A 26,985-nucleotide genomic window follows, 5' to 3' on the forward strand; every position below is an offset into this window, starting at 1 on the left:
AAGCCAATTCCATGATAATGATACGGGAAGAGAAGGTGGGGGAGGTGCAAAAGTGTAGGCTCCAAGCCAGTCCCCAACCTGTGCCTCGATGCTCCAACCGAGTCCCTCGCAGGTGCTCCCCAGTATTCCCAGGGTGTTTAGATAGCACAGGTCAAAGCTGCTCCCGAGCAGAGCTTTGCTATCTGTGACCTGCACTTTTCATTCTATTTCTTTTCTCCTTCTCTTTTATAACCTGTAAAACCATGGTGTGAGAGCAGGAGACAGTGAGACCTGCCCCACTAGGGCCCTGCACTGGCCCCCATGGCATCTGGTGCTGGTAGGAAATGCAGTCCTGGGGTACATGGGACCCTGAGCCCCTCATCCTGGCCTCACTGCCATCTCTTCTTAGCCACAGGTGCCTTGCACCATGAGGCTGTTCTGGGGCCTCCTCCTGCTCACAGTGGCCCTGGTGCTGGGAGGGACAACTGCCACCCGCTGCCCTGCGCCCTGCATCTGCGACAACCTCCGTGCCCATGTCCTCTGCCTCAACGGGAACCTGACAGCCCTCCCCAGCACCATCCAGGAGGTGGGCAAGGGGATGGGCAGGGGAAGAGGGGGTGGGGAACGGCAGCTCTGGGGTAACTTAGTCTTCCGTTTGTGTGACTGACAGCTCACCAAGAAACTGAACGTTCAGGGCAACAGCTTCACAGTCATCCCAGCGGGAGCCTTCCTTGCCACCCCCTACCTCACCCACCTGGACCTGCAGCGCTGCAAGGTGGAGAGGCTGGAGGAAGGAGCTTTCCGCGGGCTGGGGAGGCTGCTCTACCTCAACCTGGCCTCCAATGGCATAGCCCTCCTCTACCAGGAGTCCTTGGATGGGCTCTCCTCCCTCCGGCAGCTCAGCCTGGAGGGGAATCGCATTGAAGAGATCCAGCCGGGCGCGTTTGGCCGCCTGGGCTCGCTCACCGTGCTGGACCTGCGGGCAAACGCCTTGGTCTATCTCCCAGACATGGTCTTCCAGGGCCTGCAGGCCCTCAGGTGGCTGCGGCTGTCCCGCAACGCCCTCCACGTGCTGGGCAGCGAGGCCTTCGCCGCCCTGCCCGCCCTGCGCAGGCTGAGCCTGGACCACAACGAGCTGCAGGCGCTGCCTGCCCAGGCCCTGGCCAGGCTGGAGGGGGCCACCCGGCTGGACCTGGGCCACAACCCCATCACCTACATCGCCGAGGAGGCCCTGGCCATGGCCTCCCTGAAGCACCTCTCCTTGGACCACGCCGCCCTGCAGGACGTGGCGGCCGAGGCCTTTGCCGGCAGCCCCCAGCTGCGCACGCTGGACCTCCGCCAGAACCAGCTGCGAGGGCTGCCCCCGCTGGCTGGGGCCGGGGGGCTGGCGAGGGTCAGCCTGGCTGGGAACCCCCTGCTCTGCTCCTGCCTTCTGCGCCCCTTCCACAGCTGGCTGGCGAGGGCGCGGGTGCAGGCAGAGGGGTCGTGTGCTGCACCCCCTGCCCTTCGCGGGCGGCCCCTTGACTCCCTGAGCCCCCCCGAGATGCGATGCGGTCCCCCCCTGCCGCCCCTCAGCTCCCCAGCACCGTCGGAGCAGCCGAGCGCGGCCAGCTCTGGGCAGTGTCCCCGGGGCTGTACCTGCTCCTCCGAGTTCCATCACGGGTCCTGCGCGGGCGGGGGCCTGCGGGAGATCCCCCGGGGCTTCCCCGGCGACACTCGCCTCCTGGACCTGCGCCGCAACGCCTTCGGCACGGTGCCGCCGGGCGCCTTCCCCGGCCTGCGGGCGCTGGCGTCGCTGCACCTGCAGCGCTGCGGCATCCGAGCGCTGCGCCCCGGCGCCCTGCGCGGGCTGGGCAGCCTGCTCTACCTCTACCTCGCCCACAACCGCCTCTCCACCCTGCCAGCCGCCGCTTTCGAGGGGGCACCGCAGCTGGCCTACCTCGATCTGGACCACAACGCCTTCACCCACCTGCCCACAGGTGCCTTCCAGCTCCTGCCCAACCTCATCTCCCTCCACCTGCAGCACAACGCCCTTGGGCAGCTGGAGGGGGGGGCCCTGGCTGGGGCCAGGCAGCTGCGCTGGCTCTACCTTGCAGGGAATACCATCGGGCACATCGCCCCTGCTGCCCTGGCTCCTGCCAAGATGCTGGAGAAGCTGCACCTGGAGGACAACTGCCTGCCAGCGGTGCCCACGGCAGCCCTGTGGGGCCTGCCTGCCCTGAGCGAGCTGAAGCTGTCCCGAAACCCCATCAGGCGCCTGGGGTACGGAGCCTTCCAGCCAGTGGCCTCCAGCCTGCAGCACCTCTGCCTGGACAGCATGGGCCTGGAGTGGGTGCGTGCACCTGGGGCACCAGAGGGGCGAGGGGCACAGCTGTGGGTCCTATTCCCTTTCCACACCTAGGGCTGGTGGTCTATAGCAGCGTCCAAATGGATGTCCTGAACTCCCAAAGGCTTTCACGGGCTCATAGGATAGGAGGGAACCTCGTGGATTACATGGTCCAATCTTCCTTGGGAAAACTACAGTCTAGACAAGATGGCCTAGCACCAGCTCTGGGAGGTGCTCCACAGCCTGGTGCCTTGACCTCAGCTGGAATGTTGCTGCAACCTATCCTCCAGCTCCCCCACACAGCCTCACCTCCTCTAGGCCTTAGAGGCATCCAGCTTCAGTGGAGCCCAGACTCTTACCCAGGCCACCACCTTGCCCCAGCCCTGGCCTTGTCTCTCCTGCTCTTATTCCAAGCTGTCCTGCAGGACTCCTCACCACTACTACCTTGAATTTCTCCCTGCTCTAGAGGAAGCCAAGGTAGCTTGCTCCAATAAACCTCCTGCAGGCCACCATCTTTCCAGGAAGACTGAGCAGGGACTAACAAGTCCCAGACTATGGCCCAAACCAGCTAAGCTAATCAGTCCCCAGGCACATGTGTTGCATTAGAACAGCTCTTTCTTGTGGCTGCCAGGTTCAGGATAGGCTCTCTCGGCCCTCCAGGCTGATGAGCAGTGCAGTTCTTGACTCCCATCAGGACCCTCCGTGACCTCACCTTGCTTCACTGCAGATTTCCCCTGGTGCCTTCACTGGCCTTGGTCCTAAGATCCGAAGTCTCCACCTGGAGAGCAACAAAATGAGCAACCTCCCTGACATGAGGAACTTCACAGGGCTGGAGATTCTCAACCTGAGGGATGTGCCTTTCCACTGCGACTGCCAGCTCCTTCCCCTGCACAGGTGAGTGCTGAGGGGAGATCAGCCCCAGGGCATAACCCAAAGCACAGCCTGACCCTGCCCGAAGCACAGGCACACGGCACACTGCCAGCTCAGGCTTTCTCCCGTGGTGATGAGGAGCATGCAACTGCGGGCAAGGGTGGAGCCACCCTGGGTTTTCCTCCTGTAGGGAAAGAAGCCACTAGCCGGGGTGGGCAGTAAGGTCACCTGGGTCACATCCTGAGCAACCTGGCCTACCTTTAAAGGGACCTATGCCCACTCATGGGCAGTTTTGTCTCTCCTTTTGCTCCATCCTGGTTCTTTCCCTGATCTCTGCCCTGTTTCCAGGTGGATCAGCAAACTCAACCTCCACGTGGGGGCCACCTGTGAGTCGCCACCTGAAGCCCAGGGGCTGAAGGTGAAGCTTTCTACCACTTTCCAAAGCTGCCCTGGCTGGGGCAGAGGCAAGGATGTAGGAGGCAGTTCTGACAAGACCAAGGCTGCAAGCAAACCCAGCAAGAAAAAAAGATCAGGAAAATCAGCAGCCAGAGGCTTCAAGAAGAGCAGAGCTTAGGAATGTGTGCAGAACACAGCAGGGCCATTTGTACCCAGGGTCTGGTGAGAGCAGGTTTTTCCAGGCTTGTTGCCACCACAGCACCATGGATATTGCACGGAGTGCAAAAGAGAGAGCTTTGGTGTCACCAAAGGGATGCTGATATGCCAAAGATGTGGGGCTTGGTTTTCAGGATGCAGAATCATGTTACCCTGGAAAGAAACGGTGCCAAAAGCTTCCGTAGTGTTTGCAGCAGAAGCGCTGATGCTTCAAACAGCAAAGCCAACCATTTGCTTTTCCTCATGGATGGAGGGAGCCGTGGAAAGAAAAAGATGGAATCCATAAGTTTAAGAGTGCTGAGAAACAACTGAAGATCCCTGAGTGGGACTGCAACCAGCATCAATGCATGATCCTGCACTGGCTCCAAATCTTAGAACAGGAAGCTTTGAAATTGTCATGGGTGAAACACTGACTGAACTCCCAGCAGCTCCTCAGCATTAAAACATGAGCAGATCAAAACCTTCCCACTCTTTCCTGCAGAATGTGATTAGTGGTCCAACTGGTGGAATGGAATCACTGACCCTGTATGTGCAGCATAAGTGATGTGCTCAACCTGCTCCCCCATAGCAGCCCAGGTTGGGCCTCCCCCCCAGCCTCACTTGAAAGTCAGAGGTTTGTTCAGATTGAGAATGCTTTAAAGAGGAACAACTTTGGTCATTAAATGATGGTGTGGGGCATGGAACTGTTACAAAGAAAAACGAGATAAACTGTAACAGGAGGAAGAAAGCCAAAGGCTTTTGGAAATTATTATCCTATAAAGACAGGAAAATATTACCCTAGCTGTTTGACAAGGCTGGGGACATGTGGCAGCCCAAGAGGGAGGAGAAGACAAACAGACATGCCACTGAAATGAGCTCCTTCCACATTAAGACATCTTCTGCAAAGCAGTGCAGCCACAGGCAAGTGGGCAGGGAAGCCCCATCACACCTCTGCCACAACACTCCCCCTGTACTCCCCTAGCAGTCTCCCCAGGGGCCCAAGGCACCTCCAGGTCAGGTAGGGATGGCCTGAGATGACAAAGCTCTTGTGCCCAGTTTGACAGAGAGCCTTCACTCTTCTTTGCACTTGTGCTTCATTGCTCCCCCAAGGCCCCTTCTTGCCACTCCAACTAAAGGCTCCCTTGGCCTCTTCTCCCCCTCTTGGCTGCCCTTGGTATTCTGGTGCCTAGGAAAGCAATACTCAAGCCTTTGGCCTCTTCCTAGGTTTAATTCATAGGGGTTTAGGGGACTGGTTGGAGGTAAAATTTACAGCAGAACTGCTAAAAAACTGTGCACCATGTCCTCTGCAATTCTGGGTTCTAAAGCAAGAAATGCTGACACTCAGTAAGGTCTTTTGCTGCCTCAAGAGGCATCATCCTCTGTTCTTTTCTCACCTCTTTCTACTCTTCCATGTCCAAACTTTCTTGGGGGTTGCAGGGCCTGGACAGGGATCACACAGAGCATCTGTCCTATGAGAGCAGCTGATTTGTTGCCACATGTGACCTCCACACATCTCCTCCTTCTGCAGCTCACCACCTCCAGCCACAGCCACGAACCCAAACTGCCCCTTTGTGCCCTCACAGCCTCTTTTCCCGATGGGAGCTCCTGCTCAGAAAGTTGCCTCCAGAGCCAGGCACATACAACCCCAGCAGACACCCCGGTCGTGCTCCTCAGCATGCCTGATGCCTTTCTGGAGTCTGTTTCCCAGGGCTTAAAATGACAAGTCTGGGGAAAATTGCCCTGCACACTAGGAAATCAGAGGTGTGATTCTGCAGAGTGGTCTGCTCCCCTCCGCTGGATCTTCCCCAGAGAGCCACATGGTGAAGCGGAGGCTGCCGTGGGCAGATGGGGGATACTTCAGGATCACTCTGTGACCTCCTGCTTTATGCTGCTGACAGGAACAGGAAGCTCTGGGGCTCCAAACTCTGCATCCGAGGAGTCAATGGTTTCCTCTTTCACTTGCACAGCAATGACTGGCATGAGACAGAAAGGGGAGAAATAAGTCAACACATGCTGCCTCACCCTATGTGCAGCACCCCAGAAACAGCTCCGTTTATGCACTCAAAATACTCCAAAGTTTGCAGCTCACTTCTTGAGGGCTCCTTACCACATACAGCTCTGTCTTGCCAGTACAGTACATCCACAGTACAGTAGGTCTGTGCTCACAGCAGCGACTAGCACAGGACTAAACCCTGCCAGCATTCAGCTGTCTGCTCTCAAGGACAAGGACCAATGAAGGAAAAGACAGAGTGGTCCTTTCTCTACCTGTCTGGGTCCACAGAGGGGAAATGAAACCTCTGTGGGCAACAGGAACCTTCATGAGCCTTCACCTACACTGTTTGCCAACACCTACTAAGGTTGGCAGGTGACCCAGCTGGCAGATGCTCTTCTGGTCACCACGCCCCTTGATGCTCAGCATGACAAGCTGGGTTCACATGCTGCAACAGCCCTTATGGAGGAGTGGATGTGACAGCACACCTCTGACACATCCATTAGGCTCTCCTCCCAAACTGACCTCACACAACCAGACCGCACAGGAGGGCAGCCAGGCCCTCAGCAGGCGTCAGCAGTATCAAGTCATCTAGCTGCTGTATTCCTGCCACCAAACCTTCTCTGGGAAAGCAGGTAAAGGTTTCTTCCACTCTCCCTTGTCTCTGGAGGACTGGAGATGGGTTTTTGTCATGGTGCTGCCCTTCCCTGCCTGGGAGCACCCAAGACTTAGCAGCCAAGAGGCAGCAGAGGCCTTGGGAGGACAGGTGGCATGCATGGTGCTCAGGGGAGGCTTACATGTGGCTGCTAGGCAGAGTAACTCAGGCTCTTACTCTCATCAGGTGTGGGCTCTGGCAAAGGCCTGCTGGCAGCATTTGCTTCTTGAACTACCTTCGGAGCGGGAGGCTTCTTGGCCGTCTGCCTGATGGCACGAGTTCTGGCAGGCAACTTTTTTCCTAAAGAGAGATAAGAGAGCATGGGGGAAAAGTGTGCTGCTTCTCCCCTGCAACACCAGCAACCCTGCTCCACAGAGCAACCACAGGCCAGGGAGCAGCACAACCGAGCAGCAAGCTACATGGACATGAGTTGCCAACTGATTACTCGACAGAGATGGCCTACTGGAGAAAAGCTCCACAGTTATCATCTCAGAACATGCTCCTCCACGGTCTGTTCTGTGGCACGTCAGCATGTGCTTAGCTTCCAGGGAGCAGGTCCTGTTGGAATCACTCTGGCATCAGCTTTGCTTACCTGTCTGGGTCTAGCCCTAGGCAGTGGGCATGTTGGCTGCCAGGCACCGACACTGTGGCACTCATGGTTTGAGTTGACATTTTGATTTAGGTTGAACATCTTTAATGATCTTTAGCTGTCCCTTTCTCTCCACCCCCCCAGGAAGGAACTTCTTGCCCATCTGCACATGATTTGCCACAGTTACTGCAACAATGACGACGACAACGACAAGATGAAACAATAACATGGTCCAGCCCCACTACTGGCCTCTTCAGCCATCAAAAGGCCTTCCTTCCCTCAGCACAAAGCTAGCAGGGTTGCTCTCCAGCTGCCCTCCAGCTGCAGCAAACCATCTCCCTCCAACCATGGACACAGTAGGGACAGCAGCACAACCTCATGCCTGCAAGCAAGCGCCAGCTATACCTCAGCCAACAGAAAACAGAGCGCAGGACAGATCCTTCCCACACGCACAGCTCTCTGCTCTTTCAGGTGACAGGGCAGTTAGGAAGGATGAAGCTACGCTGTGAAGGCCACAGCTGCCTAGGGGCATTCACAGCAAGACAAGGCCTCTCTCTCCTGCTTGTGATGGGACATGGACAGGATTCCTCTAACTGGGCCCAGCCTGCGAGTGAGCGGGAGGGCACTAATCAAACATCACTCACTCTTCTTTCCAAAGGGTTTCTTCTTCTTCCTCTTGGGCACCTCCTTGGCCTTCACTGGAGTTGTGGGCTCTGTCATAGAGACGAGAGGGAAACGAAAGCCAAGTCCCATAACCAGTAGGTAACTGGGATGAAGTGACATAAGCGAGAAACAAGATATCCCCGTCCCCCCGAGCCAACGCCCTCTTCCCGAGACAACCAGCTGAGGGGAAAGCAAGGCTCCGAGGCGGCTGCTGTCTGTGCTTCCAGGCGAGGGCCTGAGCTGGCAGGCTGGGGCAGTACAGGGGAGAGAGGCCCAAATTTGGCAGGGGCAGTAAAGAACCAAGATTTGCTGCTTGGGACAAGAAAGAAAACATCTGCAAAGGTGAGGCCACGGCCTCCCTGAGACAAAGGGAAGAAATACCCAAGAGGGATGCTCTTACCTTTTACAGACAGTCAGAGAACCAATGAGAAAAGAGAGCAGGGGCCAAGCTCCCCCTGGGAACTGGCTGAGGCTGTAGGTACGCTTAGTAAAGGGGAGCTGTGCAGGGATAGGACCACCTGGAACTCTACTTGACTTCATAAGGAGCAATTCTCTGACATAGGGGAACAGAGGGAAAACAGTCAACCTCCAAACTCAGGCTGTTTTCTCCCCACCACAAACTCCTCCCTCTGCCAGCTGCTAGAATGTGTGGCAGCAGAGGAAGACTTATGGTAGCCAGCAGAAATGAAGAAGGCAATTTCCTCCTCCTTACAAGGCCTCAGAAAAGGAAGAGCTGCTCACAGAGCAGAAGGAAGGCAACCTTTGACTCTAGGGTTAGAAACCATAGTAAAATCGTCACCAACCTGGAGCAACAGGTGGCTGAAGCTGGTAGCCTGTCAGCTCACACCACCCCACAGGATAAATGTCTGGAGACTCGCAGTCCACCCACTGGTCATACTCATTGTCCCAGCCATCAAAGTGGATGCTAAGGAGGCGGTGGACTACACGCCTCACCGTGGCCACGCAGATGAGTCGGGGCTCCATCAGGTCCACTGCTTCCACCTTCATGCCTGGCTTGAAGCCATGGTTTGGGCAGTCCTGGGTGTAGGAAAAACACAAAAAAACCCCTAAGGCCATTGCACCCACATCTGGCCACCAGCACCCTAGCAGAGGCTTGACTCTACCTTAAAGCTTGCAGAGGGAGAAGGCCACAGTGGTGCAGTGGAACCAACCAGGCACATACCAGGAGGAGGCACACGTGAATTGACCCAAGGCCAGCTGTGTCCTTAGTGAGTCTCAGCCCAGACTCTGACCAGCAGGCAGCAGTTAAGAGACACCAGAGCAAACCCATTAATCTGAGAGAGCTCTAAGAAATCAGATGAGCAGAAGAGGCCCAGGTGCAAGGCAGACTCTCTCCACCCACATGACCAGTAAGTGGAGCAGACCCCACCAAGCTCCTGGAAACACTAGAGAACTGCAGGTCACACTTAGAGGGATACTGCTTGCCCCAACCAGACAAACAGGGCCTTTACGTGGAGGGTACATATTCAAGTGCCTTGGGTTCTCCTTAGAAGTGCTGGCTGGCTGCAAAGAGAAGCTCAGCAGAGATACTGGATATTGCCTATTCTATCTTCAGGAAAGTTTTTACACTGTTTCCCATAAGATCTTCAGATGGTGGAAGTACAAGTTGGATGAGGAAACAGTAAGGTGGACTGAAAACTGGCCAAGTAGCTGGGCCCAGAGAATGGTAGATAGTGGCACAAAGCCTAGTAGCAGGCCAGTAATTAGTTGTGCACTCCAGGGGTCAATACTGGATCCAATCCTATCCAACACCTTCATCAGTTATCTGGGTGACCTGATAGTGTCACACCAAACTGGGCAGGTTTGCTGGTGATCCACAACTGGGAAGAGAGACTGACACACTACAGGGGTTGTGCTGCCAACCAGAGACCTTGACAAGATGTGGAAATGGTCTGCTCAGAACCTCCTGCAGTTCAACAAAAGGTAAAGTCCTGCACCAGAGGAGGAACAACCCCAGGTACCTGCTTATTTCGGGGGTCAAGTGGCCAGAAAGCAGCTTGGCAGAAAGGAACCTAAGGTCCTGTTGAACACCAAGTGAACATAATCCAGCAGTGTGCCTTTGGGACAAAGAAGGCTAATGGTAACCTGGGCTACAGTATATGTTATGTTCCTAGCAGACTAAGTGAGGTGGATCCTTCCTCTCAGCACTAATAAGATCACATATGGAGGCTTGTGTCCATTTCTGAGCTCCTCAGTACAGGACAGACATAGACGTACTAGAGAGTCTAGCAAAAGGCCAGGAAGATGAGAGGACTGCTGCATCGTTTACATGAGAAAGAGCTAGGACTGTCCAGCCTGATGAGGACAAGGCTCAGGGAGATCTTATCAATGCCTATAAACGGCCAAAGGGAGGGTGCAAAGATAGAGCCAGTGGTGTCCAGGGGCACAACCAGAGGCACCAGGCATGAAATGGAACACAGGAGGTTTCCTTTAAATCTTGCAGAGATGGACCACGGGGATCAAGCAATGAGGAATCAGCACATGCAGAGCTTACTGCTGGGTTGGGGGCCATGGAAGGGGCTGGGAATGGTGAGATAGCAAGAGTGGAAGCTAATGGACTAACTCCCTCTTTGAAATGCTTATACACCAATGCACAGAGCATGGGGAATAAGCAGGAGGAGCTGGAGATCTGTGTTAGGCTGAATGATTATGATATAATTGCCATCACTGAAACATGGTGGGACAGCTCCCACGACTAGAATGTTGTCATGGATGGCTCTGTACTGTTCAGGAAGGATAGACCAGCAAGACGAGGTCGGGGAGCTGCCCTCTATGTGTGAGAGCAACTGAAATGTGCTGAGTTCTGTCCAAGGCAGGGGGTAGAACAGGTTGAAAGCTTCTGGGTAAGAATTAGGGGATGTGGAAAAGGAGATGAAATAGTTGTAGAGGTCTACTATAGACCACCAGACCAATAGGAAGGTGTTGATGAAGCCTTCTACAGACAGCTGGAGGGAGCCTCTAGAGCTAACTCCTTGGTACTCATGGGAGACTTCAATCACCCTGATATTTGCTGGGAAGATCACACAGCCAGGCACAGACAGTCCAAATGGCTCTTGCAGTGTATCAACAATAACTTCTTGATGTAGGTAGTGAAGGAACCAACAAGGAGAGATGCACTGCTGGACCCTGTATTTAATAAAGAGGGACTGGCTGAGGACATTAAAGTCGGGAACAGCCTTGGGGACAGTGATCATGACATGGTGGAGTTTAGTATTCTACAAGGCAGAATCAGAGCAACAAGTAGAATTGCAACCCTGGACTTTTGCAGAGCTAACTTTGTGCTCTTCAGAGCCATGCTTGCAGAAATCCCATGGGCTGAGGCTCTGGAGGGGAAAGGAGCCCAAGAAAGTTGGCTAGTTTTTAAAGACCACTTCCTCCAAGCCCAAGCCAGATGTGCTCCCCTGAGTAAAAAGTTAGGTAGATGTGCCAGGAGACATGCATGGCTGAATAAGGAGATCCTGAAGGAAATCTCAGGGCAGAAGGAATCTTACAATTCATGGAAGAAGGGATTGGCCACTTGGGAGAACTATAGAGAAGCAGTCAGGGCTTGTAGGAAAGCAACAAGGAAGGCCAAAGCCCTCTTGGAACTGAAGCTGACAAAGGAAGTAAAACAGAACAAGAAAGGCTTCTTCAAATCCATCAGCAGAAAAAGGTAGCAGAGGGAAGGTGTAGGGGCACTGCTGAATGAGGAGGCAGCCTTGATAACTGAGGGGGCAGAGAAGGCAGAGCTGCTGAATGCCTTCTTTGCTGCAGTCTTCACACCTAAGGCTGAACTCCCCTATGGGCTCCAGACCCTGGATGAAGGAGAGGAAGCCTGGAGGAGGGAATGCTCCCCACTGGTCAGTGCAGACTGGGTTAGGGATCAGTTACACAAGTTAAACATTCTCAAGTCCATGGGCCCTGATGAGATGCACCCAAGGGTGCTGAGAGAACTGCCTGAGATTATCGCTCTGCCACTCCCCATTATCTTTGCCAACTCGTGGCAGGCAGGAGAGGTGCCTGAGGACTGGAGGAGAGCCAATGGCACTGCAGTCTTCAAAAAGGGCAAGAAAGAGGTTCCAGGAAGCTATAGACCAGTCAGCCCCACCTCTGTCCCTGGAAAAATTATGGAGTGGCTCCTGCCGGAGGGCATCGCAAGGCATTTAGAACAGAAGAAGGTTATCAGGAGTAGTCAACATAGATCTACCAAGGGGAAGTCATGCTTAACTAACCTGATAGCATTTTATGATGCCATAACTGAATGGGTGAACCAGTGGATGTAGTCTACCTTGACCTTAGCAAGGCCTTTGACACTGTCTCCCATGACACTTTAGTGAGCAAGCTGAGGAAGAGTGGGGTGGAAGAGCAGGCAGCGAGGTGGGTTAGGAACTGGTTGCAAGACAGAGTTCAGAGGGTAGTGATCAATGGTGTCAGGTCCAGATGGAGAGCTGTGACTAGTGGTGTCCCACAGGGATCAGTGCTGGGGCCAGTCCTGTTCAACATCTTCATCAATGACACTGATGAGGGCAGAGAGTCTGCTCAGCAAGTGTGCTGATGACACCAAGCTGGGAGGCTTGGCTGATCCAGCTGAAGGCTGTGCAGCCATCCAGAGAGACCTGGGCAGACTGAGAGCTGGGCACAGAGGAACCAGATGAAGTTCAACAAGGACAAGTGCAGAGTTTTGCATCTGGGGAGGAATAATAAACTGCACCAGTACAGGCTGGGAGGTGATCTGCTGGAGAGCAGTCCTGTGGAGAGAGACCTGGAGGTCCTGGTGGCTAACAAGTTACCCATGGCACAGCAATGTGCCCTTGTGGCCAAGAAGGCCAATGGGATCCTGGGGTGTACTAGGAGGAGTGTGTCCAGCAGATCAAGGGAGGTTCTTCTCCCACTCTACTCTGTCCTGGTGAGACCTCATCTTGAGTACTGCATTCAGTTTTGGGCTCCCCAGTTTAAGAGGGACAGGGATCTGCTGGAGAGGGTCTAGCAGAGGGCTATGAGGATGATGAGGGGTGTGGAGGGCATGGCTAATATCCTGTGAGCCTGTGATTTTTTGAACATCAGAAAACACTCTTGCTGTGAGGGCAACTGAGCACTGACATAGGTTGCCCAGGGAGGTTGTAGAGTGCCCATCCATGAAGATACTCAAAAGCTGCCGGGACATGGTCCTGGGGAATCTGCTATGAGTGACTGCTTGAGCAGAGGCGTTGGAGAAGGTGACCTCCAGAGTCCCCTCCAACCTCAGCCATTCTGTGACTGCCAGAGCTCTTGTGCTCCTCTTTGCAGACTGCAAGCATCCCTATACATCTTCCTGGCAGCACTCACCGTGTTGAAGAGCCGTGCTGGAGCAGGTTTTGCTTTAGTCTTTTGCAGGTAGCTTTCCCAGCTGAAAGTATTTCTGTCTTGCCCTGCAGCAGGAAAACAATGGAAAGAGGGAAAAAGGCAGTGACTGGGTAGGCCAGCTGGAGAAAAAGGTACAAAAGGCAGGAAGGAGGCATAGCAACTGGTTGCAAAGCAGTATCACAGACCAGCACATACAGCCTGATCTTGGACACAAACCTCATGCACAGGTGTCGGCACAGTTCGGTACCCCCCTCCAGTGGGCAAACACAGGAGCGCAACGCCCGCGTCAGCCACATGTCCTATCTCAGAGAAAGGCCGGGGGAAGCAGCAGGCAGGATGTTATGTTGAAAACACTCCACCGAGATCAACCCTTCTCCCACCAGCAAGGACGTCAAAGCAATACAGAACCGCACTGCACAAGAGTGCTGCAACACAGAAATTCAGAGCAGGCCTTCTTGGGTACGGCCAGATGAGGCAGCAACAACACTCCTAAGGTGAGTGTCTCTCAGAACTGTGCAGATTGAGCCACACAAGAACAGAGGTGACTCCTGACACTTCTAAGTAGAGGCATGCAGCAATGGCTCCACTTATCCCTTCTGTTCTGGACTTGCTGGGACAGAATCATAGGCCAGCAACAGTCTGCAGCCCATCAGCAGTTTTGATTCAGCCAGGGCAGCTGAGCCAGGCTGGCTCACGGGTGTATCCCACACCATAAATGTCACATTTATCATACAGGGGCTCCTTCTCCCCTTCCTTTCAACAGCTGTCATCCCTGGAGAGGTTTGCTTATCATTCTCTTTCCAAGGACTGCTTTCCCACTTGCTGTGAGCTGTACATTTATGGGGCTGAGTATAACTTTGCATATTTTATATTAGCATCAATATTAGTTTGGCTGTTTCATTAAAGCTGTTTTCATTTCAACCCAGGTGTGTCCTTCCCTTTTCCTGATCCTCCTCTTTGGCTGACAAGAGGACACTGGTTCATACAGTAACTACTGTAGTTCAGTCCTGGATGCAGGCTACATTTTTCCACCTTTCTTTTTGTCCTTTAAACCTCTGATTCAGCTCAGCCTGGAGAGCATACAGCTCTTCCACTGATCCACCAGCAGCTGATCACCATGCCACTAACATCCTCTGGAGATGTTACTTCTATCCACAAAGTACCAGGATTTGGTTATATGGGCAGAGCTTAAATGGACTGTCTCTCTGAACCAGCCCTACCAAATCCTTGTGGATTTTCATCTGAATCTGACATCTCTCAGAAAAGCATGGCCCAACAGACTCTTCATGCAGGTTTGTACCACAGGGCAGAGTCCAAATCTCACCTTTTGGAGGGGTGAGACTGATGTTGTTCTTCTGACAGAAGTTGACAGGGAAGATAGCATGTGAGGAGGCATGATAGCAGAACCAGTCAGAGCTTTCATCAGATGTGGCTCCATCAATGTTGATCATGAGATACCCATCCAAGAGGACCTGAGACAGGAGTAAAGCCATAAATGGTCAGAAGCTCTGTTCTCCCTCAGGAACAAACTTTATTGGCAGTCCAGATGCGCCCTATACCACCCATGTCATGAATTTGTCACTGGGCAGAAGGGTAAAACCATCTTCAGACTTGACACTTCTACAGCAACAAGACTTGCCCCATCCTGTCACTCCCTGGCAATTGGTACCTATTAAATGTGGCAGGCACGTCTGCCCCATCCTCTTCACATGCCTGAGCGATGGCCAAAGGCATCACTTTAAAGACACAAAGAGCTTTCCTAGCATTCCTCTGCTTGGGCTCTGTGACAGCCTGGTTCTTGAAGGGGCAGGAAAAGCCCAGGCTGCTGCTGTGTTTAGGACATGCAACACACTTCACTGAGGAAACCTGGCACCAGTGCCAAAGTTGTCAGCTCACTACCACCTTGTTGAGAGACCGGCAGGAGACATGTCCACACAGCTTCCTGCACCACTGAGTGCTGGCCATACAGACACAGTCCACTCCAGAGGTCACCCCACAACTACTCTCTCTTCCTTTCTCTCCTCAAGGTAGCATTACAGATGCTTCTCTTTATGCACTCCAAGAGCTGGAGAATAATTCTTGCCTGCTGCATGCCCGAGGCTGATGGAAGGGTGGCTGGCAGTCAGCCATGCTGGGCAGTTAGCATGCAGGCCAAGCATGCTCATCTTCATGCTGCCCATTTAGGCACACATGGACAACTGCTGGTCTCATCAGATTCTCACACCTCTGAGGCAATGTCTCAGTTCCTTCCACATGCCAGCTCCCTACCTCTATCTGACAGCCCTCTCCTCTCTCTCACACAAAATCCTACCCAGTCTTACTTGCAGAGATGTGGGGAGAGACTGGGTTACCTAAGGTAAACACTGCAGACCCCCTTTTGCCCACTGAACTTACCTTGCAAACAGTGGCCACACAAATGTTGCCCAAATTCAAGGGGTCAATGGCTTCCAGTTTCATGCCTTCCTCAAACCATCCGCCCTCAGTATAGACAGCTCGTACCTAAGGGAGACTCTGGTATACCACAAGCTCTTGGGGCATGGGACAGCCCTAGCCCAAGACCAAGCACACCAAGACCAAATTTGGCTCAACCCAATTTGGGAGGAGAAAGAAGAAATACTACAAGAAATACAAAGAGACAGCCAAATCAGCAGTGTGCGTCAGCAACCTCCTGCCAAGGCTCTGGTCAGAGTGAGCCAGGCCCAGCACTCAGCACTGTTCCACAGCAAAGCACACCTCCTTCTCATCTCAGTCCTAACCAGTAGGATCCAGCTCCTTGCTGGAACTGGTCTCTCCCATGCAATCATCTTCCTTATCATAGAATCAACCAGGTTGGAAGAGACCTCCAAAACCATCCAGTCCAACCTAGCACCCAGCCCTAGCCAGTCAACCAGACCATAGCACCAAGTGCCTCATCCAGTCTTTTCTTGAACAGCTCCAGGGACGGTGCCTCCACCACCTCCCCAGGCAGCCCATTCCAATGCCAATCACTCTCTCTGTGAAGAACTTCCTCCTTCTCCAACTCAAAGCTCCAAACCACTGTTTGTCCTTCACTTGTGTCTCTCAACCTGTTGCTGCCATTTAGTTTTTCCATCTTTCTATTTTTACCTGCCCCTGCCCAACCAGAGCCTTGACACCCCACACAGCTCACTGCCCTACAGCTGTAAGAGGCAAATGAGCCATCCTCAAGGATCCACACAGCAGGATGAGTACACAGGGATGGAAGTGGTATCAGTGCTCCCTTTGCTGTGGCCAACACAGAAAGGCAGACTTGTCCTACCTTCTTAAACAGATAGGGGACAGCATCACAGTAGATCTTCCGGAAGGTGGGGTGATTTGCCATGTCACTTCGTCTTTCTTCTGTGAGGAATGGAAGAAAGAAGAAGGGGTAAGAAACCTGCAGCAACTGCAGAACAAAGACATCCTGGTTATTAATTTTCTGATGAGACCTTAGCTGCTGTAGAAGACCCAGATCAGAGACCATGAGAGTAATATAAAGAAGAGGTCGGTCCCTTGACATCTTCTCATAACATGGGCTGTGATGAAAAGCTTGCTCCAAAGCAGGTGGCTGAGCATCCTGAGCACTAGCAATCATAGAATCACTTAGATTAGAAAAGGCCTTCAAGATCACTGAGTTCAACCACTACCCTCAGTCTGAGAAGTCCACCACTAAGCCATATCCCCAAGCATCACATCTACATGGCTTTTCAACACACCCAGAGATGACTCAACCACTTCCCTGAGCAGCCTGTGCCAGTGCTTGGTTACCTTTTCTGTGAAAGTTTTTCTTAACCTCCAGCCTGAACCTCTCCTGGTGCAGCTTGAAGCTGCTCCCTCTTTTTCTATCATTAGTTACTTGGGAAAAGAGACCAACACCCACCTCCCAACAGCCTCCTTTCAGGTAGTTGTAGAGAGCATTGAAGTGAGTCCGAGTCTCCTTTTCTTCAGACTAAACACTCCCTGTTCCCTCAACAGGTCCTCATAAGACTTGTCCTCCACACCCTTCACCAGCTTAGTTGCTTCTCTCACCTTGATGTCCTTCTTCTACTGAGGTGCCCAAAACAACCCAATACTTGAGGTGCGCCCTCAGTTATGCAGCCTCTATATGCAGCAGTAATTACGAGAGAGAGGCAGCAAGGAAGGCACAGCCAAATGGATCAGAAAGGCTCGAGTCTTGTTTTTCACCTGCTAGTCCAGCTGATCAACAACCCCCCCTGTCAAGTCCAGAAAACACAACCTGATGGCATCCAGTCCTAAGAAGCCAGCAGGAATTTCCATGAGACTACAAACCCCTGTGATGCTGCAAACTCTGTAGTTTCACACTGAGGAGACAGACTACCTGTAACCCCTGGTCCTGACCTGTAAAACCAAATCACTGGGCTTTTATTTATCCAGGGGGAAAAGCAGCAGACACACAACTATGTAGAGCTTATTTGTCAGCTGGTGAGGACTCTTAACACATCAGGACTGGCACCAACCGCAGGATCCAGCCAGTTCACAGCTAACAAGAAGATGCCTGTGGTGGCCTGATCCTTACCTGACTTCTTTATGCTGTGGCCCACTCTTCGTGACCAGCCCACAGGATGGATAAGGGGACTCCACATGTGGCACCAGAAGTCATCATCGCTGTCGCCATCCTCGTAGAGGAGTCTCAGCCTGCCCCCAATCACCGTGTCCACCACTGCCATGCGTGTCCGGGACACGTGGTTCTTGTCCACCACCTCCACTCGCATGCCCTGCCGGAAGGGGTACTTCATGCTCTCCGCCATCTGACAACCAACAGAAGGGGTGAGATCAGCTGCACCTGGTGTTTCCCCAGACACTTCAGAGAACCTCCTGCGCTGCCCAAAGCTGACTGGGAGACTGCCTCTGGGAGGGGATGCGTGGGAGTGGATTCATCAGAGGGACAAGCAGCTGCCAACCCCAAATGACAGCACAGCTGGGCACAGGCGCACCAAGCATCCCCTGTCCTGTGGCCTCATAACAGACACCTCCAGCCTGGCCCAGTAGCCATGCTCAGCCAGCACCTTGTGTGAATGCTCTCAGCATGGGAAACAGATGTCACTTATGCCCAGCAGGAACTCTGTGAGGAATTGTGTGTCCTCTTCAGTCATGAGACCAGAAGGGTTTTGAGGCTAGAAGCAGTTAGAGTTGTAGCTTCTCAAAGAGCAATGTGATTTTTAGTTGATTGTAGAAGAGATTTCACTTTATTAATCTGATCAGAGATAGAGCAACATGATGCTCTGCCAACTCCAAATCCAACACCTGTTCCTCGGCAGAATGACTCAAAGGGACAGGCACAGAAGGGTCACTGGCTGCCTTCTAACTGGTTGCTGGTTTTGAGACCTTCAGCCTGTTGACACAGCCTAGCTCTATACATCCACAAATGCTGAAAAGTGTTTGAAGAACACTTGGCATTTGAGCACTGGGGGTCCTAGAACACTGTACTGCAACTAAGAGCAACAGCTCAGAACAGACTCAGACATCCAAACCAGTCTACACCTGATTCCAGAATAACTTTTAAGGGAATGTCTCTACCTCCTGTTTATTAAATGGAAGTAGAGATGCTAGGGGTAGAAAGGTGCTGACAAGATCTGTCACCCTCAACCTCTTTCCTTCCCTGGCATGAGCTCTCAGCTATGAGCTGTGGTCCAGGCCCAGCTGTGAACATCTTCTCAACTTTCTGAGAAGTGACACCACCAACTACATTAAGGTCTCCAGCTCAGCATCACCAATTACCTCACACAGAGTAAAACTCAACAGCTGCCTTTGTGCAGCTGTCTCTGGGACTATCTTCCTTACCTGCAGTTTATCAAATTGCCAGCAACAATTCAGTCTCTTCTCTCTGACAATCACCCAACCTCAGTGCAGGCCACACAACTCAACCATAAGAGCTATAAAGCTGGCAAGGCCACACCACAGATGCTTCCATGCACTTTAAAGAAGCCTGTGTCCCTCTCATTTCCCGCAGGATTCTGTGCTACCAACAGTAAAGGCAAAAGTTTTTGACTCCCAGAGCCATTCCTCATCACTGAAACAGGGCAGGAAAAGGCCAGATTGAAGCTGAGAAAAAGCAACCAAAACGCAAACTCATCCCAAATATTTTCCAGCAGAGGACGACTGAACAACAGTTTTTAAAGCCCATCTATGACCCAAAGGAGAAATGGTTTTGCTGACAGGGCTCAGAAGCTGTGTTGTTATCAACAGCCTCGTGACAGGTGTCTCACTGCCTCTTTCCTGCCCATGTTTCAAGGAGACAAAGGAGCCACACAAGTCAGAACCAAGAGAGATGTGCTGCACACATCTCTTGGCTTCGGCTTCACTTCTGCATGTAGCCTCCTACGTTTACCTTGATGTGGAAATCCACTGGGATGGTCCTGGCTCCCACCAGTTTCTTCATGAGGTAACTTCTCCAATCAGTGTACTTGGACTGGATAGCTACAGACACACAGGGCAAAAGCACATCTTTATCATCAAAGGAATTAGAGCATCACACTACACCTTTCTTCCTCTCTGAGAGTCTACACTAAAAAGTCTTCTTCACACTCAGGTTCTGTGACAGCTCTTCAGCAGACCCTGTTCTGCAGGCTCACCCACTCAGCTGGCTGCAAGGGATCACCATCACAGAACAGAGTGGGCCCAGAGGACCATCCAGCTCCACTGATCTAGATGTGGAAGTGGTATTAGAGCAAAAACATGTAGGTCATAGCAAGAAAACCTCAGTTTGCCAGAATTCTCTAAACTGGCATCCTCCAAAGAGCAGGGGCTGGATTCAGTGCACTCCTCAGAGACACTGCCCAGCATGTGGGAACAAAAGATTTCCCTGAAGGTTAAGCCTAGTCACTGTGTGGGTCAGAAGGAGAAACAGTCATCTGCATTAGCCTCTGTCCACAGGTCTGACAATGGCACTGCACAGAGCATCCCTGGATCGACCACAGGGAGATGCAGATGGAGCAGTCCAAGCAGTCTCCAGCTTCTCAAAGAACTGTTCCTTGTAACTCAAGAGCACAAACGGAGCTGTGGTCTCATGCACAGTGGGAGCACACGTCCCACTGTGTTAGGTATAAACCAAGGCTCTGCCATGCCCAAGCATGTGCTGATCCCTCTCCTCCCACACTTACTTTGTGGTGGTACCAGAATTTTGCTGTTGATGGCACACCAGCCAATGGGGTGAATATCCACTGTGCCCAAATTGCACCAGAAGTCATGGCCAGCATCATTCTCAAAGCCCTCATATCGCAGAAGGGCCCTGTATCCTGCCAGGACAGAGTAAGACAACCAGAGAATGGCATGAGAAACAAAGCAGTTCTCCTCTCCCTGTTGGCCATTTTGGGGACTAATCCTGTGGTGCCCTTCAAAGCTCTGCATAGATGATCAGAATTTCTCCAGCCATTCTGCAGGTAAAATCATCCTGGCAGAGAGCCCAGTAACCAGAAGAGGAACCAGACTCCGGTTTCCTCCCACTCTTACACCATGGTACTTCCTGTTCTAACGCCTCTCAGCAGCTTCAGAGCTCCAAAGAGCTAACATTTTGCTTGACCAGCTACACTCATCTCCTAAAGCTTCCCTGGGAGGTTAGCCACCTAGCTGTCAGACATACCTACAGTCTGGATGACAGAGGCGATCCAGTACACGCGGCTGGGGAGCACCGCGTCGCTGTTCAGCACTTCCACTTTCATACCTTTCACCACATCATCCCACTGGTCGAAGAGTGGCACCTGAAGGATTGAGGTAGCCGTGTTGGGAGAGGGACACTGACGGTTAAAGCAGGGCCGAGGCCCTTGTCCTAGCTCTCAGATGCGTGTTTTAGGCAGTTACACTTTCACCTCAGACCCAAGCTTACAGGCCTTACTCTTCTCCTAAGTACCAACAGCTTGAACTGCAGTCGAACTGTCCCCACATCTCACTGGGCTGCTCACAAAGCATCCCAAAAGGCAGAACACTGAACAGCAACACTTAACTATTTCACTGCCAGCTGTTCTATTATCCCAGAGTAGCTGCTGCCATTCCTCTATGGTATCAAAATCCCTAACCATCCAACTGCCATGTCTCCCTGACCTATCCTCAAGAAAATGTTTTGTAAGTATCCTCACAGATCACAACCCATAACAAGTGAGTCAATACACAGAGAAGCTGGGGCTGCTGTAAGACCTAAGAACTGCCATTCTTCCATGCATGTAGCCTCAGCTACTTGGCATACCTGGACTGCAAATCAGTACAGTGGGAACCAGACAAGCTGGAAGGGTCACTACTGCTATGCCAGCATAATCTGAGCTACTCCATGCATATCATCCTGGCCCATGCTCACCCAGAGCAACTGGGAGCTTTCTGCTATCCCACCCCAGTCAGAACTAATTCTGTCCCCAGACAGCACTAGGCCTTTGCCACAAACAGTGCTTCTATCAAGTTCCCCTCTGTCTTCTCCCCCAAAACTCCTGGCCCCTGTGAAGGATTCCCATCCTTAGCTGTGAGAGGCCCCAGTTTCTCTCCATTCATCATCTGGGACTTAATAATCCAGGCCTTTCCCCACCACTTGTCACAAGAGTACAGGACAGCCCCATGCATATGACAGGTCCCATTCACGCTACAAGGCACAGCAAAGAAGAACTCACGTGTTTGAAGCAGCTGACAGGAGCTGCCTTGAAGCCATGCTCCTGCAGGTACTTTCCCCAGTCAAAGCCCAAGACGAGTGCTGTAAGCAGACATGAGAGCAGAAAATCAGGTGAGACAGTTGGAGAGTGCTCAGTTATTCTGGACTACAGCTTGCAGCCACGGCCTGCTCTGAGACAGAGCTCTCCGCCCCAGCACACAGGGAGGAAACTATATCCTAAGAGTGCATGGGGAGCAGCCCAAGGTATTATTAATAAATCCTTTCTGCCACTTGCTTTTGGGCAAGATCGGGGGCAGGAGGAGCAAAGAAGAAAGCAAGTGAAATCCAGCCCAGGGCTAAAGCTCTCCAGGGAGAGTGGAGACCGCATCTTTTTAGCGCTAAACCACTTAGAAGCTTTGTCTCTCAGCAGCCACACTGCAGGGTCTTACCAGAAGCACTTGCTTCCCCAGAGGGTGCCAGGAAAATCAGAGTGAAGCATTGGGATACTAATCCCAGAGTCATTCCTAATCCAAGACTACAGCTCTGCTCCAGCAGCGGTCTCCTCAGGTATCAGTGCCTGCTGCCATCCCCTGGAGACCACTTTTGCCCTAACACAGCAGCCTGCTGCTCAAGTCGATCTGTGAGTGACTTGGCTTAAATATAACTCCACAGGCAACTGGGCAGCAAATGGCTTGGAGTAGCAGGACACTTTTAAGTCAGCTTTGCCAACTTTGCAGAACCTCATGGGAATGTAGACTGTAGAACTTACCACACTAGGAGTTAGGATGAGGCTGTGAATGGACAGGAACCCACTAGGGCTCTGCCTAGCACCAGTAGGGACATAGTCCTGCCAGGCTGTCTCAGAGCAATTCACACACGTTTTTTCAGCACGAGGCAGTGTACCAGAGGGGAGGAAAAGCAGATTGCAGAGCTTAAAGCCCTTCAGGTGTCCCCATTTCTGTGGCTTCAGCAGCAGCTGCACCTTTTTACACCTCCTACACTCACCATCCTGGCCTGTCAGTGTCCCATCTGCCAGATGCCCTGTGCCCTGTGCATGGAGGAAGGCCCCAATCTTGGCTGACCAGGCTGCTTTGTGCAGGACTTTTGCTTTCTTTGTTGGTGGCTTGCCCTATGAAAGAAGGAACATCAGGAACATTAGTGGTACAGGAGTGGAAGCCAGTCCCTGCAAATGGCCAGCAGCACATGAGCTTCTTCCCTGAGGTGATTTTCAGGTTGCTACAGTTTTCACTAAAGCTCACAGAAACAAGAAGAAACAGCAGGTAAGACACCAATGTATCCTCTTCAGCTTCTAGACAGCACCACCTTTCAGCTGGCATGCATTCTCTGGTGATTTCAGGCAGGAAGAAAAAGCCACCGCTAATGGCAGTCTGATGTTTAACTAGAGAGCAACCACACACCCGTGTACAGGCACATCCAGCTTCATCCTCAGGAAAGAAGGGAGGGTTTTGACTCACCTGCAGTCTAGCTAGGATGCTGGCCTTCTTGGAGTTTGAGGAATAGCTTCTGGAGCAGGAAACGCTGCAGAAACGCTTGGTCTTGGAGAAGAAAGCCTCCCTGGTGCCCACAATTCCACACATCTCACACACAGCTGAGAGAAGGAAGGCATAAAAACATAAGCAGTTGGCAGGGTGGACCAGAAAATGCAGTCTCAATCCTGTGCTGCTTCCAAAGCATACACAAGATGGAGCCATACACCCTTCAGCTCCCCCAGCCCTTGTTCTTTCCATCATGCAGGTGTGTTAGATTGAACAGGTAGGTAATGCAGTACCTGGCTCTGAGCCATTGTCATCTGTGACCCAGCCTGTGGATGTCTGGTGTACAGGAGAGGTTGGATGCTCTCCAGTTTCCCGGTTTGCCACTTCATCATCACTAGACTCATCCAGACAGGAGCTGCTGTCACTTCCCATGCTGCTGTTGAAGGCTTGCAAGTTCTCATATTCTGCAAAGATGTCCAACTCATCCTCCTCCTCATCGTTACCACCTCCCTCCTCCATCCGCTCCAAAGACGAAGTTTTGTGGCACAAAGTAGACACTAACTGAAAAAAAAAAAAGAGTCAGTTTGCTTTAAAATAGGCATTTTAAACCACACCCCATAATAAACCTGCCTTCATTACCAAGGAGGCCTCCTGGACCAAGAAGAGGCCTCAGGGTGAGCAGAGTCCACATAACAAGCCCAAAGGCAAGAGTCTGAATCCCCATCAGGGAAGCAATTATCCCTGCAAGAAATTCCTTCACAAATATTTCACAGGTTGTATCCTGCTTGCCAAGAGGAAACAGTCACAGAGCTGCAGCTGCACAGAAAAACGTTGGGGGAATATGGCAAGTATACAGGAACTACACTGCCCTGCTGACAAACACAGAGCAGACTGTGCCCTCCCAGGCGCTGCCTCATCCAACACAGTTGCACAGCAGTGCATCAACACTAAAGTAACTGTAAATTCCAGTGCTGCACACAGAGATGCACACTGCCCACCATCGCTCCTAAGACCAGTACAGCCTGTACGTCAGGAGAACAGACTTGACTCTAGAGGAAGTTCATAGCTGACCTCAGTTCAGAAGCTGCATCAGCAGAATGTCAGAACAATGTCAGTCAACTAAACATCTTCATTAGATGCTCACACTTGGGGTTACAGTAAAAGAGCACAGAGGCAGCAACGGAAGAAAGCACATCGACCTGATGACTGTTTCTCAGATTAGAATCATTTTCAACTGGGATCCCAGTAAGCACAAGAGAAGCTGGGAAAATGTGTTTGCAACTCATGAAAGAGCTGCAAGGAGTCAGTGATGACTTCTGCCGTCAGGCTTCACTCACCGCTGTCTCCTCACATCATCCCTGGCTTGCACAAACAACAGACCCAAGGTACCGAGCTTGCTCCCTGAAGACTGAGTTGCTCTCCTGAGATCTGCAGCCTCAAGACAGCACTCCTGATGTCTGAAAAGCCTGCGCTCCTCAAACCCAAGCACGTTCATCTCTTCCTCGCCCCCGTCTGGGGGATGCACCTTCCTTCAGCACACAGGAAGTGAAACGCGAACGTAACCTGCGGACACGTTACAAGCTCCCGGGACTGACGAGCAAGGACAGCACCAGCCGCAGCGGGCCCAGAGAGGCGACGAGGACGCAGAGGCCCACGCCGCCCGAGTCAGACCCACTGACCCCTCCTGCAGCCGCCGGGCCCCCACCATCGCGGAGGCGGGGATAAATGGCCACGACGGCAACACCACTACGACTAGAAAGCGGCCCGGAGCTCCTCGCCCCCTCCCGGCCGCGGACACCACAGGGTAGCCGTTGCCCAGCTCACACGCGAGCCCGGGCCTCGCGTCCGCCCTCCTTTAAGGCACCGCGGCCCGGTACCCCAAGGCTTTCCCCAGCACCCTGCGAGCAGCTCCGCGGCCGTCGGAGCAGCCGGCCTTGCTCTGGTGCGGTTCCGGCCGCTGCCGCTCACCTCCCCCCGGTCCTGCTCCATGGTCTCCCGGGACGCCGCCAGCCCGCCTCCCGCGCGGCGAACACGGCCCCCAGCGGCGCGGCTGATTGGCGGCAGCCGAGGAGGGAGAGCCAATCGGCGAAGAGCTTGTTCGCGGCGGTCTGCCCGCGGGGCGCCGGGAGCGGCGGTGCCCGTCCTGCCCCGCGGCCTCAGCGCCGGGTCCCCGCGGGGCGGCAGCTCGGCTGCGCTCCGCTGCTGGGGGGGCTGGCGGCCCCGCGCCGTCCCTTCCGGGCTACTTCTCGCACCACCAGGAGCTTGCGTAAAGTGCAAAGCACAACACGGGGAAAACCCTCACCGAGCCCCAGAACTTAGCCCCGCAGGCAGGTTTGTCTTCCAGTGAAGACACAGGTACAAAAGTAAAGGTTCATCAAATCTTTCCACTGCAATAGTCTTTTGTGCATCACATTATGAGCTGGTGTGCCTCCCCTGCTTCTCCCTCAGAGCTGAACAAGCAGCACTGCTCCCTTAGGTCATAGGCAGACTGGCTCAAGGCTTCTCCAGAGCTCAAGGGAAAAGTGAGTTCTGTCTTGACACCGAACGGGGTTAAAGCCAGTGACCATCCCATGGCTGTTCACCTGGCACTGCCCTTCTAAATCAGCCTTTTCACTGAAGCACAGGATGTAAATGATATCATTTGCATCACCTGCAAATTGATTAAGGAATACTTGCATGCTCTTTGGAAAGAAAGGCTTTGTTACATGACATGAATTGTAATCTCTTTGTAAATCTGGGTCCTTTCTTTAGGGGTCTAACACCACTGACAAGCTCAAGAAACCAAGCCCCAGAACTTAGACTTCCCTTTTCCTATCTTCTTCCCCACTGGGCCTTTGTCTCTGCTTTTATGCCAGCTGAAAGAAAAGCATTTTAGAAAGATCATGGTGAAAAGGCTGTTGTCAGGTGAAAGCACAGAAAGGATCATCCCTGCGGGACACAGGCCAGGTTGTTCTCCCAGAGCTGGACACAAGTGTTCAGCTCCAAGTTGCACTTCAGCACCAGTTCTGTCCCTCGTCTCCACAACTTCATTTAGGGCCATTGGCACATTGGCTTCTGGTGCTTGTCTCATGGCAGTGTCCCCTTAGCCGTGCTCAGGGATGAGGATTTCATGCTGCAGGTCTGTAGGCTTTATAAATTCATTTGCTGCTCCTCCAGATCTCCCCTGCCCTCCACCCCACAGAGTACACAGCTGTAGCTGCACTCCTCCATTTTACAAAGGCCACAGCAAGTGTGGGAAACAAAGACAACAAAAAGCCAAAGTGAAGAAAGAAACAAACCAGAATGAAGTTCTCCTTGTTTTTCTGGGCAGCAGAAGCTGTGCCCTTTCAGAAGAGCAGGATTGGCAAGGAGCTTCCTTATTACCAATGTCACTGCCTTCCAACTCTTGCCATTGCCCTGGGAACTGCAGGGGCACAGGAGAGACAAAACACTGACACTGCTCTCAGTTGAATCCCACAGAGCTCTGTGCTCCCAAAATACACCAGAGCCTTCCACCACCCAGCACACCTGAGGAAAACAACAAATTGAGCCCTGCCAGCTTCACCAGGAGCTACAAAGGGCTTCAAAGACAGCTGTAAGAGGTGGTGCCCATATTCATTCCTCCACCCTCCCTAAATCCAGCGTGCTCCCTATAAAAGGGAGTGTGGACTGGAGCCGTGGCTCATTGCCCATTGGTTACCCACAGCACTGGTTACAGAACTGGTTTCCCTTTCAGACATCAACTGTGTGCACGGAGTTACAACTGAGACCCTGCTCTAAAAGAGTGCAACTAAGGCAACTGAAGCAATCATCAAGCCCTCCTTTTCCCAAGTGAAGTGCCAGATCAAAATCAGGCTGACAAATGCTACTGCATGTGATGTCTCTACAGGGCTAACAGAGCAGCTCAGTGGCTTTCC

At 52.7% G+C, this 26,985-nt stretch overlaps 2 protein-coding genes across 4 annotated transcripts; one reads left to right on the forward strand and one right to left on the reverse strand.

Moving 5' to 3' along the window:
* The first annotated feature begins 239 nt into the window (after positions 1 to 239).
* On the forward strand, positions 240 to 4,231 carry CHADL (chondroadherin like). The gene is made up of 5 exons (XM_064155170.1): positions 240 to 316; positions 389 to 565; positions 650 to 2,311; positions 3,033 to 3,199; positions 3,524 to 4,231. The coding sequence occupies exons 2-5, from the start codon at positions 407 to 409 to the stop codon at positions 3,747 to 3,749; spliced, it is 2,214 nt and encodes a 737-aa protein (XP_064011240.1). The 5' UTR covers positions 240 to 316; positions 389 to 406; the 3' UTR covers positions 3,750 to 4,231.
* Positions 4,232 to 4,974: 743 nt separating this feature from the next.
* Positions 4,975 to 25,242, reverse strand: L3MBTL2 (L3MBTL histone methyl-lysine binding protein 2). 3 transcript variants are annotated; one of them, XM_064155171.1, is made up of 17 exons: positions 25,058 to 25,165; positions 23,383 to 23,650; positions 23,069 to 23,202; positions 22,599 to 22,722; positions 21,616 to 21,695; positions 20,604 to 20,721; positions 20,125 to 20,259; positions 19,353 to 19,441; positions 17,541 to 17,772; positions 16,284 to 16,363; positions 15,401 to 15,505; positions 14,331 to 14,478; positions 12,989 to 13,071; positions 8,467 to 8,701; positions 7,645 to 7,713; positions 6,589 to 6,711; positions 4,975 to 5,739 (listed from the first exon to the last, which is right to left on the reverse strand). In XM_064155171.1, exons 1-17 carry the CDS (start codon positions 25,076 to 25,078, stop codon positions 5,630 to 5,632), a joined length of 2,154 nt encoding a protein of 717 aa, XP_064011241.1. In that variant the 5' UTR covers positions 25,079 to 25,165; the 3' UTR covers positions 4,975 to 5,629. The 3 variants fall into 3 exon arrangements, with proteins under 3 accessions (XP_064011241.1, XP_064011242.1, XP_064011243.1); XM_064155172.1 differs by lacking the exon at positions 25,058 to 25,165 and adding an exon at positions 24,427 to 24,609; XM_064155173.1 differs by lacking the exon at positions 7,645 to 7,713 and having other exon boundaries at positions 25,058 to 25,242.
* Positions 25,243 to 26,985: the final 1,743 nt, after the last annotated feature.

Source organism: Pogoniulus pusillus, chromosome 15 (assembly GCF_015220805.1).
Source record: "Pogoniulus pusillus isolate bPogPus1 chromosome 15, bPogPus1.pri, whole genome shotgun sequence".
In the NCBI taxonomy this organism is placed as follows: domain Eukaryota; kingdom Metazoa; phylum Chordata; class Aves; order Piciformes; family Lybiidae; genus Pogoniulus; species Pogoniulus pusillus.

What these genes read in the sequence shown, in the direction of transcription:
- CHADL (XM_064155170.1), top strand. Translation starts at nt 407, where the DNA reads ATGAGGCTGTTCTGGGGCCTCCTCCTGCTCACAGTGGCCCTGGTGCTG. An exon ending in ACAGCATGGGCCTGGAGTGG is followed by an intron (nt 2,312 to 3,032) that starts GTGCGTGCACCT and finishes GCTTCACTGCAG; the next exon opens with ATTTCCCCTGGTGCCTTCAC. An exon ending in CAGCTCCTTCCCCTGCACAG is followed by an intron (nt 3,200 to 3,523) that starts GTGAGTGCTGAG and finishes CCCTGTTTCCAG; the next exon opens with GTGGATCAGCAAACTCAACC.
- L3MBTL2 (XM_064155171.1), bottom strand. Translation starts at nt 25,078, where the DNA reads ATGGAGCAGGACCGGGGGGAG. An exon ending in GTGTGGCCACTGTTTGCAAG is followed by an intron (nt 14,479 to 15,400) that starts GTAAGTTCAGTG and finishes CTCCTGTCTCAG; the next exon opens with GTCCTCTTGGATGGGTATCT. An exon ending in CAGCACGGCTCTTCAACACG is followed by an intron (nt 8,702 to 12,988) that starts GTGAGTGCTGCC and finishes TCCTACACCCAG; the next exon opens with GACTGCCCAAACCATGGCTT.